Source organism: Lissotriton helveticus, chromosome 12 (assembly GCF_964261635.1).
Source record: "Lissotriton helveticus chromosome 12, aLisHel1.1, whole genome shotgun sequence".
NCBI lineage: Eukaryota > Metazoa > Chordata > Amphibia > Caudata > Salamandridae > Lissotriton > Lissotriton helveticus.
In genome coordinates this window covers 755360237-755382181 of record NC_136073.1, presented here as the reverse complement: position 1 = coordinate 755382181, position 21945 = coordinate 755360237, and the positions used below count along the sequence as shown (strand labels likewise).

Genomic DNA, 21945 nt, shown 5'->3' with positions numbered 1-21945 from the left:
CGTGGTGGCACGGCGACTTAACTACAGGGACAGAGATACTTCATTGGGCACAGCCTGCAGGGAACAGCCCCTTGCAGATGATTGGAAATGCTTAAGTTACTCTCTTCCAAGGCTACATGCTGGCGGTCCAGAGACGGAAAGTCTCATGCCTCGCTCCATGAATGGCCCTCCAGTACATGCTGCCTGCCTTGAAATCATATCTGACGGCCACACTCACAGCAGCATGGGAGTGGACTGAATCTCATTGCACCGGGGGTGGGACGTGACTTGCTGCCTACCCCCACAACGCTATAATAGGAGATGCAGAGCGCGCACTTCGGGTGGAAACCGGACCAGAAGACATATGGGGCTTGCCAGGGAGGTAGTCTTGGAGGCAGCCAGTCAATTGTTGGTGCACCCTTACCTGACACGGGGACCGCTTGTCTGTTTTATCCTGTGCTGGCCCTTGAGGGATCCGCCGATTCCTGCCCCCTCTTGCTGTGATTCTTGCACTCTTGAGGGGGCCCCCGGGTGTGGGGCCACAGATGACGGCCACCCTGCACCGCAAACAGGATCCCTCCTACTTCATCAAGAGCCGGCTGTTGGCAGATGGTGAACATGTTTATAACTGTTTGGAGATGTCACGCCCCTTACGGTGGATACACGGAGTGATTTGGCAATGGGCACATAGTGACAATCAGATTACTTGTTTGTCTGGGATTGGACGCCCAACTGTTTGTGTGCCCTGTTGGGTGGGAGGGGTGCTTGGTCGGTATTATTCTATAGACACATGGAGCTCCTATCATATGTTCTCCTGCGGATTACTCACACATGGTTGGGCGACACTGTGCCACACTCCATCGCATCTGCGGTTTGTAGTGGTAGGCTGGTCTGCGCAGGGTGGTCTGGAGAGATGCCCTTTGTTACATATCGGATTGCTACACAAGTCCCTTGTTACAATTTCCTTACATGGAATCTCAGGGGGATGCATTCCGCCCACAAGCATAATTTGATACACTCTTATCAAGCGAGGAGAGGGGTGGGTATTGCGTTCTTTCTGGAAGGCTACTTAGAGGGGCCAGAACCAGCACACCTGAGAAGGAGATGGCGGGCCAGGTCTTCGCGACCTGCTACTCTTCCTTTGCCAGGGGCACACTCATATGCCCAGCACATTGATAAGGAGGGGACATACATAGTCCTTAGTAGAATATTGGACAGGCGGCCCTTAGGGTTGGGAAGCAAATATGCATCAAAATTAACAAGCCTGCATTCCTGAACTCTCTAGCGCCGCACCTGGGTGTATCTGGGGGACTTTACTTGCATAGCGGTTGTGTTCTTGAACAGATCCTCCCTCCACTCTACATTCAGGAGGTTGGCTAACTTTCCAGTGGTAGGCGGCGGATTGGGGCCTCCAGGGTATCTGGAGACTTTGACATGGCTAGGAACAGGCGCTTTCATTTTACTCCCAAATACATGACCTGCATGCACGTTTATATATCAGCTAAACGAGGATACTGCATAAGAGGCGCTAGTCTGGGAGACGTTCAAAGTGGTGATCCTAGGTCACTGTATGGGCTCGCGGGCTGTCACAGAGAGGAATTGGGACTCAATGGGGATGAACCCAGATCACAGATGGCTGACACCCCTCATACTGGGGAAGCCTCCTGCATGGGGACTGCCCCCAAAGCTCCAACGGGTCGTGCTGCAATGCAGGCGAATTATGCCAAGTTCTCGGACCAGACAACCCTATTCTCCAGGCCTGCCGCTAGTGGGCCTCCTAACATCTAGAGGTGGTCCTCTTGCGGCCCGAGGTTACAGTATTAGACAGCTGTGGATATATTCATGATGGGGGATTGCTATGGCAAGGGCCGACGATCTTTGGATGGCCTACTGGGCAAGGCTGGCTTGCCCGTTCTGCAGTTCCAAGCGTACACAATCGTGGTGCGATTGGTGCATGGTTTGTGGCGGCGAGGGCAATCCGAGCCGCCGGAGCATGAGGTTTTGTAAATTTAATACACATTACCTGGTAGGGGCTACACGTTTCTGGCATGGGGGGCTGACCAACTTGGAACATACACTGGAGCATGGCAATCTGCGGCGGATGGAGGTCTGCCTTTTTGGTTTTCCGCCATTCCCGAAACTACCCAAGGTGGATGCCAGGTTCTTACGCTGGTCTTTGGTGCTGGCCAGGCGTGCCCTGGCCATGCACTGAAGCCCCCAGATGGACTGCTCCACTGCAGATGGCAGACTAAGATGGGCTGGGGTGGAGAAAACGGCATTGAGGGTGGAGGAGGGGGGGTCTTCAAAGGCGCTGATGGCTGATGATTGGTTGTCTCTCATGACTGCTTTTATGGAGAGGGCATGGGAGGTCCAGGGACATGCCCCAGAGAATGACAGGCAGGTGTAGTATAGCTGCCCTGGGAGCCTGTTGCACCAAGATTTGAGGCCCATGGGGAAAGTTACACAACTACAAGAGTGAGGAGATCTCGAACATTTTCCACTACCTTAGACACAAGGGAGGCTCCGAAAAGATTGCCTAATATTTTGTTACAGGGAGGAGGGGGGAAGTTTGGCAAATGGTTGTAGATCAACAAGGTGATTGCAACAGCAGACCTAAGGGATTGGCGGAGAGGCTAGTGATCACAACACACATTTGCTGTGCCCTGAGTCCAGCTATCTAGTACTATAATAATAACCTCTACTTGACTGCAATAGTTGCTAACCAACGGCTGTGTATGGTCATACAGAACTGTAATTATATATAACCTACAAAAAGAAATAGATATACTAAAAAAAAAAAAACTGTCAAAAACGGAGAGATGTGATAAAGTGATGCTTTCCAGTCTTTTTTGACACATACTTAAAACCCTTCTACACCACACCTCTAAGTCATGGCTTTGGATTTCACACTCATGCATATGACCAACTTCTGCCTCTGAATTACTAATAGGAAACAAAAATCACGCCTGCGGTTGATTAACCGCATGCGCGCTGCGTTTTTCTCGAAAAGCCGCTTTACATGACGAGCTCAGCTCGTCATCAGCGTGCGAGCGGCGCAACTCATGACGAGCTCAGCTCGCCATGAGCGCCGAAGTGGTTAAATATTGGTGCACTAAAAGTGGCTGAACTTCAAGTGGAACACCTGCCTCTTTTAAAAGTACAACCAAGTCCGTAATTTCACATCCTAATTGTGGGTCGGTTTCATTTATGTGGTTTACCCCATAGAAGATGCAAAACACACTTTGAAACTGCATCACTGCTAAAAACTAACCTCCTAAATGTCTAAGGGCCAGACGTTGCAAAGGGTTATACCCATTCTGTGTCTATGGGAAAATGTTTTAGTACATACGGCCCACAATCCTATAATCCCTATGATGTTCCGGAAATCACAAAGCTTCTCGGGAATGTTCATGGTTTGGCAAAGAACCTCAACTAATGCTCTTTGTACAGCTTTCAAAACTTGGTAATGGGGCACCCTTAATTCCCAAGCCACATCAATATCTTGCCAACATCAAAAACAACCTTTACACACGTATTGCTTGTACACTATGAAAAACAAACAAACCACAAATGACTGGTTATAATCCTGAACTAATATGTCACTTATTTACATGACTTCAGTCATTCAGAGGAAAACCCAGCATACCCACAAATGCATTGAGCAAAAACATGTAATAAGTAAATAGGAGAAAATATGCAGTAATATCAAGTTAAAGACTCAAATGGCATCCAATGAATGAACTTCAAACAACATTCATAACACAATTCTCCTTACTTCTTACCATGGCCAATAAAACCATCATGTCCACAAATCATAAAGAGAAGTGCAATTAGCCACTGGCACGAACAGCATAGTCCAGAGAATATAAGCGCTGGAGCCAACACTTTGTTTCTTGCCGCCAAGCATGAAAAATAACTTCTCTATGTCGAAGACAAAATTCAAAACCCTATTGGAGGACAACAATGTACATACACGCCCAAGAAACACTTGAATGACAAAGCCCTTAACTAAATAGCTGTTAGAACAATGAGCAAACAATAAAAACAAGCATTAGCAATGCCAAGACTGCATTTGAGTTGAGTGACCAGTATTACACCAAGCAGGGAAGCCCAGACCTCAGCTTCTGCTGGTGTCAGTCTGAAACCCAAAGGAAATTCAATGGCAGACAGACAGTGCATTTCACTCCTGCAGTGTACACTGTGCCATGTAAGTTACTGCCCCATAAAGTGTAGTCACACAAAAGTTTCATAAATTCAGGCCAAGCCATAACAATGTCGGCCATGCATAATGATTTAAGCAAAATAGTACAAAGAAAAGAAATCGCTGTGGCGCGACCAGCGCTGGCCGCACCATATTGGTTTTATTCTCATGGGAAGAAATAACAATAAAAATATCACCTTAAAGCACAAGCAGCAGGACACTAACTGAGAACAATCACTCTGTCCTTGTTCCGTGCGCCAGACAAGAAACAGGAAGTGATGTCTGGCCTTCGCTGCCCAAATTAGAGGCAGCAAAGAAGTCACTCTGAAGCTAATGAATGGTAAGCACTTGGTGGGCTCCAAGTCCTTTTTTGCAAATAATAGTGTCTCGCAAGTGAGAGCGGATGGCTCACACAGGCTCGACCCTAAAAAGCTCCAGGTCAGATGTATTTTTAATTGGTGAAAGGTACTCTGTTACTGCATGATTCATTGGGGAGGTCTTACAGGAGAGATACTACACCTTTCCTGTCAATATCACAGAAGAGAAGCATTCCCTTGATGAGCTAACTCCAGGTGTGCAAAGAGGAAGCGAGGGAGTGGGAACCAGGGCTCGAAAAATCCAGTTGTCATGGAGAGCCAGATTTAATCAGGCAGAGCTATTTTTAGGGCCTACTCGCCCGTTCTGGCGAGCTGACAACAGATGTTCTGCTTGCTCACAAAGTGAATGAGCAAAAAGGCCTTTAAACCATGTTATCTTGTCACATTTGCTCAGCTTTCAGAGACAGAGGTCAAAAGTCTGTTTGTCTTCCTCCATTTACTTTTCTTCCTGTGACTGAAGTTAGAGGATTTTGTAAAACAAACTGTGACAATCGCGCTGGGCAAAGCATATGAAATAAAAGGCTTTAAGATGTCAGACTTTTTTTTCTAACTTAACACTGAAATAGCTAATAAATGAGCTTTTCAAAAATTTGAAGTATATTTAACTAGTTATGAAAACACATTTTTGTAATTCTGTGGTGAAAAAAAGTTTTATATAGTATAAAAAAAATTAGAACACCTTACTTGATGTGCAAATGTTAATTTTTTTTGCGGAAACCCAATTTCCAAACATTATTTATGCGCTATATAGTTTTATTAGTAAAACTACATGTTAGTAAGAAAGCTTTGTGGCCATTTCAACTGAAAATGTGCCAACTGTAAACAGTGCACTATCACATCATGCTTTAGTAATATATTTATGAAAAGTGAGTTTTTAAATATGAAATGGGAAATATTCCTGCTCAAATGACAATGTTATTAGTGAACTAAGAGGCAAGCCAGGGATTATGTGTGCCCTAAATGTGGGCTCAATTCTAACTATACAGAGAGCAAATGCTTAGTCTAGTAAATAAAAAGCGCTTTTTTCGTACAGCAGAAATAGTGAACTTGCATATTTGAAGGTGCTCTCATGTGAGAATGAAGAAATGACGGCGCCGTAGGACAAACTTTTTGCCTACGATCACACAATTTGAGACCAGTTCACGGGTCCAGTACATTTTAGTTAGATCAAGTAGATTATTCAAGTTACTAGACCTGCGAGTCTAGTTACATTTTTATGATTTTACGAGCCCTGGTAACATTACAGAGAATTTCTTCTGTGGTATTTTTCATTTTCAATTGCCATATCTCTGGAATTATTCTGCACTACTGAAAATCATAGGATGTACTCACAAAGAATGGACGGTGGATTGCTTGGTGTGCCATTAGTAGGAGCCGCTGTGGTCGTTGTCCCACTGTTCCTACCAGCGCTGTTGCTACTCGTGTCAGTAGAGCCACCACTACCATTTGACGCAGTACTGGTGGAAGTAGAAGGCTGAGCAGGGGAAGTCTGTGATACAGGATTAGAGGCAGTGGCGGCAGCAGAGACAGCAGCACCAGTGGTCGATGAAGAAGCAGATGCAGGATCCTGAGATCTTAAATAACACAGGGGGAAAAAGGCAGACAAAACGAGGTTGAAAAATAAAGCAGACAGAGACCACATGCATCAGTATATGTTGTAAATATTATCTTTCATAATTTATTCTACAGTATTATAAGCATTGATAGAAACACAGGTTTGCTTTCTGGTTAAAAGTATCAGCACAAATGCAGCTTCTATATTGTATCTAAAATGCACCGTCTCTTACATGCATACCTCAGTTTACCATGAAGAATCAAATACTATCCATTTTTTGAGCTATCGTGTCCAAGAAAATTCTTTCAGTAAGTGTCCCAAGACTACATGGCTTAAAAGAGCTGTCCCATATCAGGGCACTTAACTATACTGCTAGTTCTACTTATAATTTGTAAACTTTAATTGTTGTTTCATTTCTGTTGTTACCATCAGTACATAAATATATTCCCACTCCAAATACAAGGGATCGATTGCTCTTTAGGCTCTTTAAAATCATGTTATGATCAAAATGTCTTTTCATCGTATAACATAAATGTCCCGGCTATGGGCACAAACCACAACAAGCACTGGCAAAGCCATTAGGTTTGGCTTTATATAGATATTCAGACAAATGAGAATTACTTTTTAGTGTTTCTATGAATTAGAGCATTAAGCGTGTGAGAGAGAGAGAGAGAGAGAGACACAAAATGGCTTACTAAAACAACCATAGCAAAACCAATAGATCTCACTTTTATAGTTAGAGGACCTAGGCAGTGGTTTTGGCAATGCTGGTTTGTAAACCATTAAAACAAGCATTGGAAATGCAATAGGTCTCGCAATAACGCGAGTCTGAACTATTAGCATTGTAAATGATAATGCCCTTTATTTTTGTGTTCTGTTTTTTGGAACATAAATAAAAGGCTTTGTCATTTACAAGGCCTATAGCTTAAATTTGCGTTAAAACGAGACCTATTGCGTTGCAATGGTGGTGGTGCTGCTTAGTTTTCTCTGAATCTGCACCCACAATCTGCACCCACAATCTGCACCCACAGTGGGTGAGTGGCGTTGCGTGGGTGAGTGGCGTTGCGTGGGTGAGTGGCGTTGCGTGGGTGAGTGGCGTTGCGTGTGTGAGTGGCGTTGCGTGTGTGAGTGGCGTTGCGTGTGTGAGTGTGGTGTTGCGTGTGTGAGTGTGGTGTTGCGTGTGTGAGTGTGGTGTTGCGTGGATGATAGTGGGCTTGCGTGGGTGTGAGTGGCGTTGCGTGTCTGTAAGTGTTGCTGTGTGGGTGAAAGTGGCACAGAGCCTTTGATGTGGCCTGGCGCAGGAGAAATGCTGCTGCTGCTGCTAATTAAATACAAGAGCGGCCGGGAAACACAAGTACGGCCGGCCACATAATTAGGGGAGGAGAAGCCGCACAGCACACGCTGGGAGAAGCCCTTTGATGTGCTGTGCGGCCGCGATGCACGCTCTGTGCTGGGGGAGGGCCATTAGCCTGAACTCGCGGCAAGATCAAACGAAGGGTGGGAGGGACATTGAGGAACAGATGGCCATGAAAGTGTATGGGCCAAAAGTGCGTGCCTGTGGCCACGTGCACTCGAAGAAAACGCCACAAAAAAATGCGGTGGTTTGACAATCGGGTTCGAGCACTTGAATTCTCGCCATTTCCCATTCCTTCGGAATGGTAAAGGACGAGACCTAAAAAGTGAAACAGGCACCGGCAAATCCAATAGGCCTCGCCTATTAAGGGCTATTGGCTTTGGGAATGTGTTTTTGCCATGTTGTACACCAGCGTGGCTGCTGTTCAGCCTGAGTAAAAGTTAGTGGTGTGAAGTGTCCTGGAGTGGAAGGGGGGTGGGGTGGAGTGTCCTAGAGTGGTGTGGGGGGAGTAATGTGTCCTGGAGTGGGGGTGGGGAATCAGTGTCGTGGGGTGGGTGGAGAGTGTCCTAGAGTGGGGGGGAGAGGCGAGTGTCGTGGAGTGGGTGGGATGTAGTGTGTCAGAGACTGGATTTGTTGAGTAGTGTCATAGACTGGATTTGTTGGAGTAGACCGTCAGAGTGGAGATAGGGGTAGTAGAGTTGAGTAGAGTTGAGAAGAATTCAGTGTCAGAGAATGTCCAAGAGTGCTGTGTAGTGGTACAGAGCAGAAGGGAGGCGGAATAGGGTGGAGTGGTCTGAGGTAATGGGGTGGATTGGATTGCAGTAGATTGTGTGGAGTACCGTGGATTGGAGTGAGTGGATTGTGGTAGAGTGGGTTGGAGTGTGGTAGAGTGGGTTGGAGTGTGGTAGAGTGGATTGGATTCAGTGGAGTGGCATGGGTTGGATGGAGTGGAGTGAGTGGATTGGATTGTGGTAGAGTGAGTGGATTGGATTGTGGTAGAGTGAGTGGATTGGATTGTGGTAGAGTGAGTGGATTGGATTGTGGTAGAGTGAGTGGATTGGATTGTGGTAGAGTGGATTGGATTGTGGTAGAGTGAGTGGATTGGATTGTGGTAGAGTGGATTGGATTGTGGTAGAGTGGATTGGATTGTGGTAGAGTGAGTGGATTGGATTGTGGTAGAGTGGATTGGATTGTGGTAGAGTGAGTGGATTGGATTGTGGTAGAGCGTGTTGGATTGAGCGGAGTGGACTGAATTGGAGTGGACCAGACTGGACTAGAGCGGGGTGGATTGGTATGGAATGTGGTGGGGTGGACCAGACTGGACTAGAGCAGGGTGGATTGGTATGGAATGTGGTGGGGTGGACCAGACTGGACTAGAGCAGGGTGGATTGGTATGGAATGTGGTGGGGTGGACCAGACTGGACTAGAGCAGGGTGGATTGGTATGGAATGTGGTGGGGTGGAACAGACTGGACTAGAGCGGGCTGGGTTGGATCGGACTGGAATGTGGTGTGGTGTGGTGGATCGGACTGGACTGTGGTGGGGTGGATCGGACTGGACTGTGGTGGGGTGGATCGGACTGGACTGTGGTGGGGTGGATCGGACTGGACTGTGGTGGGGTGGATCGGACTGGACTGTGGTGGGGTGGATCGCACTGGAATGTGGTGGGGTGGATCGCACTGGAATGTGGTGGGGTGGATCGCACTGGAACGTGGTGGGGTGGGGTGGTTCGCACTAGAATGTGGTGGAGTGGATCGCACTGGAATGTGGTGGAGTGGATCGCACTGGAATGTGGTGGAGTGGATCGCACTGGAATGTGGTGGAGTGGATCGCACTGGAATGTGGTGGAGTGGATCGCACTGGAATGGGGGGGTCGGACTGGACTGTGGGGGGGGGGGTCGGACTTGACTGTGGGGGGGGGGTCGGACTGGACTGTGGGGGGGGGTCGGACTGGACTGTGGGGGGGGGTCGGACTGGACTGTGGGGGGGGGTCGGACTGGACTGTGGGGGGGGTCGGACTGGACTGTGGGGGGGGTCGGACTGGACTGTGGGGGGGTCGGACTGGACTGTGGGGGGGGTCGGACTGGACTGTGGGGGGGGTCGGACTGGACTGTGGGGGGGGTCGGACTGGACTGTGGGGGGGTCGGACTGGACTGTGGGGGGGTCGGACTGGACTGTGGGGGGGTCGGACTGGACTGTGGGACTGGACTGTGGGGAGGTCGGACACTGGACTGTGGGGGGGTCGGACACTGGACTGTGGGGGGGTCGGACTGGAATGTGGGGGGTCGGACTGGAATGTGGGGGGTCGGACTGGAATGTGGGGGGTCGGACTGGACTGTGGGGGGGTCGGACTGGATTGTAGTTATGCAGATATATATATATATATATATATATATATATATCAAAACAAGTACTCCGACCACTTCCACCAAAGCCTCGGCGGCAAAGAAGGAAAAGCGAACCTCTTATTTGCAGGCAAGATGTTCTTTATTCAACCGTGCATATCCACAACAGCAATCGACAGATGACGCGTTTCGGGCTCGAGAGCCCTTGATCACATATATATATATAAATGCATATGCATATATACACATTTATACATATATATGTGCATGTGTGTGCGTGTAGAGAGAGGTGTAGAGAGGTAGAGAGAGTGAAGAGTAGAGAGTGAGTAGTAGAGAGTAGAGAGTGAGTAGTAGAGAGTAGAGAGTGAGTAGTAGAGAGTGAGTAGTAGAGTGAGTAGTAGAGAGTAAGTAGTAGAGAGTAGAGAGTGAGTAGTAGAGAGTAGAGAGTGAGTAGTAGAGAGTAGAGAGTGAGTAGTAGAGAGTGAGTAGTAGAGAGTAGAGAGTGAGTAGTAGAGAGTGAGTAGTAGAGAGTAGAGAGTGAGTAGTAGAGAGTAGAGAGTGAGTAGTAGAGAGTGAGTAGTAGAGAGTAGAGAGTGAGTAGTAGAGAGTAGAGAGTGAGTAGTAGAGTGTAGAGAGTGAGTAGTAGAGAGTAGAGAGTGAGTAGTAGAGAGTAGAGAGTGAGTAGTAGAGAGTAGTAGAGAGTAGTAGAGAGTGGTAGAGAGTAGTAGAGAGTGGTAGAGAGTGGTAGAGAGTGGTAGAGTAGAGGATGGAGAGTATGTAGAGTAGAGCGAGTGGTAGAGTAGAGCGAGTGGTAGAGTAGAGCGAGTGGTAGAGTAGAGCGAGTGGTAGAGTAGAGCGAGTGGTAGAGTAGAGCGAGTGGTAGAGTAGAGCGAGTGGTAGAGTAGAGCGAGTGGTAGAGTAGAGCGAGTGGTAGAGTAGAGCGAGTGGTAGAGTAGAGCGAGTGGTAGAGTAGAGCGAGTGGTAGAGTAGAGCGAGTGGTAGAGTAGAGCGAGTGGTAGAGTAGAGCGAGTGGTAGAGTAGAGCGAGTGGTAGAGTAGAGCGAGTGGTAGAGTAGAGCGAGTGGTAGAGTAGAGCGAGTGGTAGAGTAGAGCGAGTGGTAGAGTAGAGCGAGTGGTAGAGTAGAGCGAGTGGTAGAGTAGAGCGAGTGGTAGAGTAGAGCGAGTGGTAGAGTAGAGCGAGTGGTAGAGTAGAGCGAGTGGTAGAGTAGAGCGAGTGGTAGAGTAGAGCGAGTGGTAGAGTAGAGCGAGTGGTAGAGTAGAGCGAGTGGTAGAGTAGAGCGAGTGGTAGAGTAGAGCGAGTGGTAGAGTAGAGCGAGTGGTAGAGTAGAGCGAGTGGTAGAGTAGAGCGAGTGGTAGAGTAGAGCGAGTGGTAGAGTAGAGCGAGTGGTAGAGTAGAGCGAGTGGTAGAGTAGAGCGAGTGGTAGAGTAGAGCGAGTGGTAGAGTAGAGCGAGTGGTAGAGTAGAGCGAGTGGTAGAGTAGAGCGAGTGGTAGAGTAGAGCGAGTGGTAGAGTAGAGCGAGTGGTAGAGTAGAGCGAGTGGTAGAGTAGAGCGAGTGGTAGAGTAGAGCGAGTGGTAGAGTAGAGCGAGTGGTAGAGTAGAGCGAGTGGTAGAGTAGAGCGAGTGGTAGAGTAGAGCGAGTGGTAGAGTAGAGCGAGTGGTAGAGTAGAGCGAGTGGTAGAGTAGAGCGAGTGGTAGAGTAGAGCGAGTGGTAGAGTAGAGCGAGTGGTAGAGTAGAGCGAGTGGTAGAGTAGAGCGAGTGGTAGAGTAGAGCGAGTGGTAGAGTAGAGCGAGTGGTAGAGTAGAGCGAGTGGTAGAGTAGAGCGAGTGGTAGAGTAGAGCGAGTGGTAGAGTAGAGCGAGTGGTAGAGTAGAGCGAGTGGTAGAGTAGAGCGAGTGGTAGAGTAGAGCGAGTGGTAGAGTAGAGCGAGTGGTAGAGTAGAGCGAGTGGTAGAGTAGAGCGAGTGGTAGAGTAGAGCGAGTGGTAGAGTAGAGCGAGTGGTAGAGTAGAGCGAGTGGTAGAGTAGAGCGAGTGGTAGAGTAGAGCGAGTGGTAGAGTAGAGCGAGTGGTAGAGTAGAGCGAGTGGTAGAGTAGAGCGAGTGGTAGAGTAGAGCGAGTGGTAGAGTAGAGCGAGTGGTAGAGTAGAGCGAGTGGTAGAGTAGAGCGAGTGGTAGAGTAGAGCGAGTGGTAGAGTAGAGCGAGTGGTAGAGTAGAGCGAGTGGTAGAGTAGAGCGAGTGGTAGAGTAGAGCGAGTGGTAGAGTAGAGCGAGTGGTAGAGTAGAGCGAGTGGTAGAGTAGAGCGAGTGGTAGAGTAGAGCGAGTGGTAGAGTAGAGCGAGTGGTAGAGTAGAGCGAGTGGTAGAGTAGAGCGAGTGGTAGAGTAGAGCGAGTGGTAGAGTAGAGCGAGTGGTAGAGTAGAGCGAGTGGTAGAGTAGAGCGAGTGGTAGAGTAGAGCGAGTGGTAGAGTAGAGCGAGTGGTAGAGTAGAGCGAGTGGTAGAGTAGAGCGAGTGGTAGAGTAGAGCGAGTGGTAGAGTAGAGCGAGTGGTAGAGTAGAGCGAGTGGTAGAGTAGAGCGAGTGGTAGAGTAGAGCGAGTGGTAGAGTAGAGCGAGTGGTAGAGTAGAGCGAGTGGTAGAGTAGAGCGAGTGGTAGAGTAGAGCGAGTGGTAGAGTAGAGCGAGTGGTAGAGTAGAGCGAGTGGTAGAGTAGAGCGAGTGGTAGAGTAGAGCGAGTGGTAGAGTAGAGCGAGTGGTAGAGTAGAGCGAGTGGTAGAGTAGAGCGAGTGGTAGAGTAGAGCGAGTGGTAGAGTAGAGCGAGTGGTAGAGTAGAGCGAGTGGTAGAGTAGAGCGAGTGGTAGAGTAGAGCGAGTGGTAGAGTAGAGCGAGTGGTAGAGTAGAGCGAGTGGTAGAGTAGAGCGAGTGGTAGAGTAGAGCGAGTGGTAGAGTAGAGCGAGTGGTAGAGTAGAGCGAGTGGTAGAGTAGAGCGAGTGGTAGAGTAGAGCGAGTGGTAGAGTAGAGCGAGTGGTAGAGTAGAGCGAGTGGTAGAGTAGAGCGAGTGGTAGAGTAGAGCGAGTGGTAGAGTAGAGCGCGTGGTAGAGTAGAGCGCGTGGTAGAGTAGAGCGCGTGGTAGAGTAGAGCGCGTGGTAGAGTAGAGCGCGTGGTAGAGTAGAGCGCGTGGTAGAGTAGAGCGCGTGGTAGAGTAGAGCGCGTGGTAGAGTAGAGCGCGTGGTAGAGTAGAGCGCGTGGTAGAGTAGAGCGCGTGGTAGAGTAGAGCGCGTGGTAGAGTAGAGCGCGTGGTAGAGTAGAGCGCGTGGTAGAGTAGAGCGCGTGGTAGAGTAGAGCGCGTGGTAGAGTAGAGCGCGTGGTAGAGTAGAGCGCGTGGTAGAGTAGAGCGCGTGGTAGAGTAGAGCGCGTGGTAGAGTAGAGCGCGTGGTAGAGTAGAGCGCGTGGTAGAGTAGAGCGCGTGGTAGAGTAGAGCGCGTGGTAGAGTAGAGCGCGTGGTAGAGTAGAGCGCGTGGTAGAGTAGAGCGCGTGGTAGAGTAGAGCGCGTGGTAGAGTAGAGCGCGTGGTAGAGTAGAGCGCGGGTAGAGTAGAGCGTGGTAGAGTAGAGCGCGGTAGAGTAGAGCGCGGTAGAGTAGAGCGCGGTAGAGTAGAGCGTGGTAGAGTAGAGCGTGGTAGAGTAGAGCGTGGTAGAGTAGAGCGTGGTAGAGTAGAGCGTGGTAGAGTAGAGCGTGGTAGAGTAGAGCGTGGTAGAGTAGAGCGTGGTAGAGTAGAGCGTGGTAGAGTAGAGCGTGGTAGAGTAGAGCGTGGTAGAGTAGAGCGTGGTAGAGTAGAGCGTGGTAGAGAGATTAGTATAGAAAGTGGTAGAGAATAGGAGAGTAAGTAGTAGAGTGAGTTGTAGAGAGTAATAGGAGAGGAGTAGGAGAGAGTAATAGAGAGTTAGTAGTAGAGAGTAGTAGAGAGTAGTAGAGAGTAATAGAGAGTAATAGAGAGTAATAGAGAGTAATAGAGAGTAATAGAGAGTAATAGAGAGCTAGGAGTAGTGAGTAGTAGTAGAGAATAGTGAGTGAGTAGTAGAGAATAGTGAGTGAGTGGTAGTGAGTGAGTGGTAGAGAGTGAGTAGTAGAGAGTGAGTAGTAGAGAGTGAGTAGTTAAGAGAGAGTAGTAGAGAAAACAAGCTACCATAATACACAATAATTAACAAAAAAACAATACCACAGGACATAGGCAGACAAGGCACCGCTTCCTTCAGCTTCTTGGAGCTTTTATCCAGAGAAAGCACTTGCATTAACCAGGCGCTGTACAGTGGACACAATGAGCCGCGGCTCTCAAATGTCCACTGACTGCTTCAAGGGATTTACATCGAATTACCAGAGGCTCGAACCAGTTGGAAAACAACTGGTGACAAAGTGTAGAATGAGACACAGATGGGTGTGTGTAAAACAAACCGGAGTGTAACATGTTGAGAGTGCGGGATAGAAAGAAAACAAGAAATAAGGGGCATGGCCATCACAGAAATAAACAAGGGTAAAAGTGCTATGTAGGGGGTGAGAAGAGAAAAGAACCTGAAAACTGCACCAAACTCTTTGATCGAACTAATATGCTTTCTGCAACAAAACTGAAGACGGACCGTTTCTCAAATTCATGGTAAATTAAAGCCCTGCCTGTGCCTTAATTGTATTTAGGTCCCCAAAACAAATCTAAAGCATGCTACTTTCTCTAATGCGGATTGCTCGTGGCCTACAGTAAACACTTGATGATCAATTCAAAAACTTTACTTCCTCGTGCGAATATTGACTAACACGATAGTAAAATACATGCCACTTCTCTACTTATCTGCGGCATTCCACGCTGCCCATCCAGTTCTGAAGGAGCAAAGTTGTCCTGCTGTGCGATCATTAACCTACGACCGCTGACCCGTACCTTGAGCTGATCAGAGATGGAATATTCACATTTTCTAGTCGGTGTGCGGCTCAGTGAGGGAGATGCCCAAATGCGGTAAGTGCCTCTGCCTGAGTTCGGGATAAGAATAATGTAACGTAAGTACTGATGGGAATGTTACTGCATATGGAGTGCAATGCTGCCCATATGAGGGGCATGTTATTAAGGTCCACGTGCAGAGTGAGAGACCTTATACTGATGCCCACGTGCAGAGTTACAGCCTCCTCTGTGCTAGAACTGGTGGCATTCTAAACAAGTGCTCCAAAAGCGAGCGCCGAAGCTTGTCTTTATGGGGCCATGTGTTTTGAACACATGGCCCCATAAAGGAAAGACCAGCTTGTCCAAGTGGGCAGCCTCACAAAGAGAAAAGTTCACGTCATCAAAAGCTCTTTCCCAATGGCTGGCCACCGTTTAGCATAAACAGTCATGCCAGCCAATGGGAAAGAGGGGCGGGGCTTAAAGCCCGATACTGAAGCTCCCTCAAACATTAAAACTCGCCAGCGAGACTGCACATGTGCGCAGCCCACGCAGCCTAGACCTAAAAACTGGAACATTCTACAGACATGTGCTGGAGTCAGAGGGAAAGATATGCAGGAGAAAAAAGATGGTGGATAAAATGGAGATAGTGAGAGAAACTGTAATTCTTGGGAGAGGTGAAATAATAAAGGGATGAGAGATGCTATACAGTGCTGAAGTGCTTGTGTTCGCACCCTAAAACATGATAACATTGACTTCCACCCAATTGGCAAATGTAATTTTCAGAAGTGTTCAAGCTAAGTTATCGTTTCATCCATTCATGCTGCATGTATTTTTATGTCCTCTACATACAGTGCCTTGTGTGTCACGCAGTGTGTAACTCATGCACAAACTGTTGCCTGAACTTTTGAATACTGCATATTGTGAATTAACCATTACAACATTGTTCACCCCTCTCCCTTATGACAGTCAGGCACACTCTGTACGCTCACTCACCACAGGGCACTCATCGCAAACGCTTATGCCCTACCACTTTCGGATGTCACTAGCCACCACTGGGAGTATGGTAAAATATAGTGTTCGATAGTGTTGCAGAGTGTACTCTAGGACAGTATACTGTGGTATAGTGAAGTGGAGTAAAGTCAAATGAGTTATAGTGGAGAAGTGTATAGTTGAATGCCATACAGTGGAGTGGTGTAGAGTTGAGTGGTGTACAATGTAGTGGTGTGCAGTGGGATAGCATACAGTGGAGTGTGGTAAAGCGGACTGATGTCCTGTAAATGTCGAATGTATTTGCATACACTGCAGTGTTGTACAGTTTGGGGACCTATACTGGAATATTGTGTACAGAAATACTGTGGAGTGGCGTAAACTGAAATAGCGTACACTAGAGTAGGGTATACTGGAGTGCTGCAGAGTTGAGTGGTGTAAACTTGAGTGGTGTACCGTGGGCTCAAGTAAAGTGGTGTGCGGTACTGTGTAGTGTTGTAAAGTTAAATTATATAAAATAGAGTGGTGTATATTGGTGTGGTGCTGAGCAGAATACTGCAGACTACAGTGGGGCACAGTGTAATACAGAATAGTGCAATAAAGTATAATGGACTAGCATAAAGTATAGTGAGATAGAGTGGAGAATTGTAGAATTTAGTAGTGCTTAGTGTAATAAAGTTGTTTAGTGGTGCTAGCTGTTTAGATGTACAGTGGAGTGCTATAAAGTGGAATAGTGTACAGTACAGTGGCGTTCAACTCAATCGCATTAATTCTAGAAGTGTAGTCTCGTCACATACCGTAAAGTGTGGTTTAGAGGAGTGGTGCAGATTGTACTCTTATAAAGCGAAATAGCATAGAGTCTATTTGTTACAGAGCAGTGGTGTATAGTGCATTTCAACACAATGCAGAGGCGTAGAGCATAGTAGAGGAGACTGGAATAGCATACACTCCAGTAATGTATCATCAAGTGGCCCATAAGGGAATAAATAGCATGAAGTGAAAACACAAAATTTGTAGTAGGGTACAGAACAGTACAGTTTAGGGGTGCCCACTATACACATAAGTGCAATAGAATACAGTGGGGAACAGTAGAATAGCAACAGTATAATAGCATACAATGTTTGTTGCACAGGCCAGTTAGGTCGAGTGGCGTATGGTACAGTGAATTAGCATAGACTGTAGTGGCGTATACTCTAGTGTGTAAAGTAGAGTAGCATACTGCAAATTCTGTACCGTGGAATGATGTAAACTAAACAGTTAGAGTTGAGTGGCGTAAAGTGAAGAGTGTGAATTGAAGGAAATATAGCGTTAACGTGTGTCCAAAGATGGACTTTTTTTGCCAAAATATATAGCATAATATGTAAATGTTGTGTGGGTCCAAAAAGGTGGTTAAATTCAGTGCATGTTGCTTAATTTATTTTAATGTGTGTACTGCGAAATTAGTCATTCGGATTTGCTTGAAACTTGTCTGGATTACATATTACGGTGTGCAGATGCTTACTTTGGGTACCGCACGTACGTAGTCTAACTGTTTTAGAACCTTAAATGTATTTAAAGTTTGTGAGCTCAGTTGTGGTATCGGTTAGACATATTGGTGTATTTCACTCACCTACCACAGTACTTTACAAGCCGACTGGCTGACTGCCTTCATAACATTTCAATACAGCTATGTTGATTTTAAGTACACTTTTGCCATATTCAGCGTTACACCTTGGGATGTAGATAAGTAATTGATTTGGTATTTTTGCTATACCTATTAAAACTTTACTAAAGTGGTAATCTGTCTTGCAAAATATGTATACGTTTTCACTATATATTTTTTTTATAAATAGGGAGTTGTGCTGTACTAGCGCAGTACCCAAAAATTATTTTGTAAGGTTACCATTGGTACTTCTAAATTCCTCCATATTTCTGTAGCACTCTAAGGGAACAGCATTTTATTTTAAGTAGCACTGTAATTTTGTTAGAAATTAATAGGCTACCATGTACCCTTTTCTCTACAAATTAAATTATGTTAAAATTGGAACACAAAGTAGCATACTATATTTACAAAATATTGTTTTACTGTGCTCTAAATAAAAATGTTTTGGTACCGCTGTAATTAGCAGTTTGCCACAAATTAAAAAAATAAATGTATAAACGTATAAATATTTTGCCCGACCATTACCACTTTAATAAGGTGGTAATAGCTACTGGAAAAATACCAAATCTAATATTTACCTACATTACAGGCGTAATGTAGAACATACGGAAATTCGAGGGGAGAACAAGATAACGGCCTTTAACTCTTGTAAAGGTAGTAATAAGCCAATCAGGCATTGCTTTGTACCTCTAGAGTACTGCTGCCACAGTTCTAGCAAAAAAACACAAAAGCCTTAAAAACAAATTAATTACCTGCAAGCCCCCCCCCCCCCACAGATCATCTGTGCACCATAATATGTAATCCTCCTAAATTTCAACAAAATCCGACTAACAGTGTTCGCGCTACATGAAATACAAAAGTCAATCCAAAATACATCAGATTTTGTGGCCGTTTTGGGACACCCTCCCCCCCACATTTTTTCCCCCGCACATCAATGTTTCCCAACTTTCACTGCTCCGAAAATTAAATAGTAGCAGTAGGTCTGCAAAGTTGTGCAGACATTCAACCGGGTGCTAAGTTATTGAGGGACAAAAATCCCCATCACCCTAACTAAGAATTACAGAATGGCTACTGAGTGAGTGAGCGGGAAAGAATGTACACTATATACCTAATGTTTTTACACATTAAATGGATAAATGCACTCTGATATGGGTCCCTCTTATTTTTTTTTGCTATACGAATCCTTGTACAATGAATGCATCTCCAATAACCAAAGCACTCATGTAAACATATTTGCAGTACATACTGTACGACAAATACATGTACATCTGCACCAGTTTCAATTTTTATTTGGAAACTTTTTTTTTTTACTTCCCAACTCCCCCACCAGTGAGTACGTACAACTGACAGCCTGGCAGAATCACTGAAAAGATGACATTTCCCATTTCTTCCTGTTTTGGTCTGTAAAAAGAAGTAAAAACGGAAACTAGGGGATGGGGTCTTACTTCTGCAGTCTCTCAGTCACCTACTCATGTATTTAAAAGGTGGTATTTGTACAGTGCAAACCTAGCAAGAAAACACCAGAGTGCTAAACAAAAGTGAGAGTCAAGAGTATTTTCAGATTGTTGACAACGGTCACGTAATACAGTATTCAGACTCCATTTCTTCTCTCTCCATTCCACTAAACAGACCGCTTGCTTATTTCACCGGATATTGAATTTACTTTGATGAAAAATATTCACAGACTATTCCCAAAATCCGACTTTGATCAACACTCGCGGACTTGTGTTCGATCGGCAACAACCTTTGGATCATGTAAGCTAGTCATTTCCCATCTTTTGTTTTAGCCACATGAGGATCTTCTTCAAATACCCCTTTAGGTGGATCCGGGGTTTCTCTAAATGCTTGCTAAAAACCACTCATAACAAAAAGAAAGTTGAATATTCTGGATGGCCTTGTTGCAGACGGCTCTCCACTTCCCTGCTGCAGCAAATAATGTATTTAACTCCAATTTTATACAGGGTCGGAGTTATGATGGCTATTTGTACAAAACATTTACTTTGCATTTTCACATTCTCAATGAAGTCCAAGAGGGAACTGAACTGCGTAACAGTGTTAAACACTAATTGATGAATTGAGAAGTAACAATCTTACACAAGGTATTTGCACATGTAGATTGTGTTATGTATTTTACACTTAAACAGCTTTTAACCCAAACTCATAGTAAAATGGTAGTATAAAACTAATAATTCTGTATAATTGTATGTCAAATGCACCAAAAAAGTAGTCACTGCAGCAGGTCACACATGCTTCTCTACCAGACGCACACAAACATGTTGAGCTCTAATGCCAACAGCAAACACAAAAGCATGTTAGTTGAAACCAGCATGGGTAGCACATCAACTTGAATAACATTTGTTTTATAAAAACAAAAATAACTGCAACTTTTGAAATTATTGTGTTACCTTCAACAAAAAAAATGCAGCTAACAAATAAACATTTCATTTCTTTTGAGATACTATTCTACCGCGAGGTTGTTTACCTGCTGTGTTATATTCCCTGTGAACGTTGTGATGTCATTCAGAATGTTTGTGTGTGCTTGACTCCCCAGGAGTATTCATTTTCAAAGGATGCTATTGATCTCCAGTCAGAATATTCTTCCTGTATTTGTGCATATATACAATAAACCCGTTTCATAGCTTGGGGGTTGCGTCGACTTTATATTAACAATATTGGCGACACAGATAAGCTGTACCTGTGAGAATGAGATCAGTGGAGGAGCAGAGTGTATTGTATGGAGCGCTCAAGCCAAGTCACAAGCACAGCTATTCAACTGGATCCCAAGACTGGATGCACAGTGACAAAGGTTTCTTGCATCGAGGGCAGTTATTGTCCCATTTATGGAAGGCGGCCATCGCTACATCAGGCGACCACAGACATATGCCTTTGCAAGTCAGAGACATTTCTGAAACTGCGAGACGGATGTAAAACAATGCTAAGCAGGGTCTCGCTGAGTCTTGTGCACTGTGGCCATACCAGACCACACAGCTATTCTCCTTATAGGATTTTTTTTTTATGTGCATCTCCGAAGGGGCAAAATTCATGAGTGGATCTGTGGAAAACACCTGAAATAAGCCTCTTTTAAAGTACATGAACATTTTAAAGCAGGTTTGGATTTTGACTACTTAGGTATTTAACTCAATGCAGCCTTTTAATATCTTGCATTAGTAATGTCAAACATGGCAGCATACTTTTGCAAGAAGGGGTTGCAGTCCCTCTGTGTATTTCAATATAGGCTTACCTGGGCCTCTTTCTATAGATGCTAGCTTATTACTAAAGTTCAACAGATGTGACCACATGTAAACTGAGATATATGCAAAATGTAAACACGTCATCATCCTTTAATATTGTACGTAGTCTTGTTTCATGTCCAATAAACAATGGTAGTTTCTGTGATATAAGTTTCTGAGAATGTATCCACATAGTTTACATCCTTATGATGCTTGCACAGAACGGTCCTTCAGGGGTACCAGTCATTCATGAATAAATCTTTTGTTCTGTCTGACACCGTGCTAGGTGAAGGGAAGACACCCAGGACTGCACTCGCAATTCCACACAAATTATCCAAATGTTTTATTCTTTTATCCTGTTAACTTATGTCGCTTTTTATTGTGTTGTATAGCACATACAAGAGTGACAACGTGCTTTGGTACATAGAGACATTGCACAGCAGTGATAATGTGCAAACAAAATCACAGCTATCGGGGATACAGGGAAGTAGTGCAGAAACAAGTGAAATGAATTTGTATCAGGCGGATTAATGATAAAACATTAAAGGGAGGTAGGTGGAATTTCCATTTAAACACACAAAACTGCGTTCTAGAGATTTTAAGTTTGCAAAATAGGTACTGAGGAGAGGTAAAGTGTAGGATTTTGTCCACCAGGCAAACCATTTGATCTGCAGCCAAAGAGAGTGCAGTGATTGAAACAGTTAGTGAAAAATATGAGGCATGCAGAGACGTGGATAATACCAAGGACCCGGTCTTAAAGATCCAGTTAAAAACTTAGCTGGTAATGTGTATTTTGGTCATTTTAGTGCTTTATGGAAATTGAACTGAGTCAAAAAAGAATCGAAGTTATTTGGTACACTGGATACAGGCTTGGTATCAATGATGTCAATATAGGCCAACCAGGATTGATAAGGGGTAAAAGAATGAGGAGGAGAAATTAAGTGAAGTTCAGTTTTGAGGTGGATTAAGTTTAAGGTGGTGACGATCAATCCAAGTATGAATGTTTTTGATCGCAGAGCCTCCGAGTGAATAATTATTAGTAAAGATGAAAAGAGAAAGGGCAAGGATGCACAAGCCAGGAAGTTCTTGAAGAGGGATGGGAGTAGAGAGAGTTGCGAAGCTTTATCTGCTTTGTGCAACTGTAAAAATTAAAAGGTATACCATTTTTACAACTGTCCTCTCAGTACACATACAATCCTGTGTAGACTATCAAGTAAGAATTTACGACTGACCGGTTGAGAAAGGGGTTGTCTTTGTCCATTACATATAAAACATTGCCAATGATCTGGAGCACTGGCTGTGAGACAACCCTGGTCTGAATACAGATGGACAGTCCTTGAGG

At 45.5% G+C, this 21945-nt stretch overlaps 1 protein-coding gene across 2 annotated transcripts in view; it reads right to left on the bottom strand.

The window, feature by feature from the left end:
- The window catches only part of UBQLN4 (ubiquilin 4), a 140390-nt gene that overhangs the window by 91743 nt on the left and 26702 nt on the right, over nucleotides 1–21945 (bottom strand). For both annotated transcript variants that reach the window (XM_078669492.1, XM_078669493.1), the window contains exon 3: nucleotides 5890–6131. In XM_078669492.1, coding sequence (XP_078525618.1) covers nucleotides 5890–6131 — 242 coding nt within the window. The remainder of the gene's footprint in view (nucleotides 1–5889; nucleotides 6132–21945) is intronic.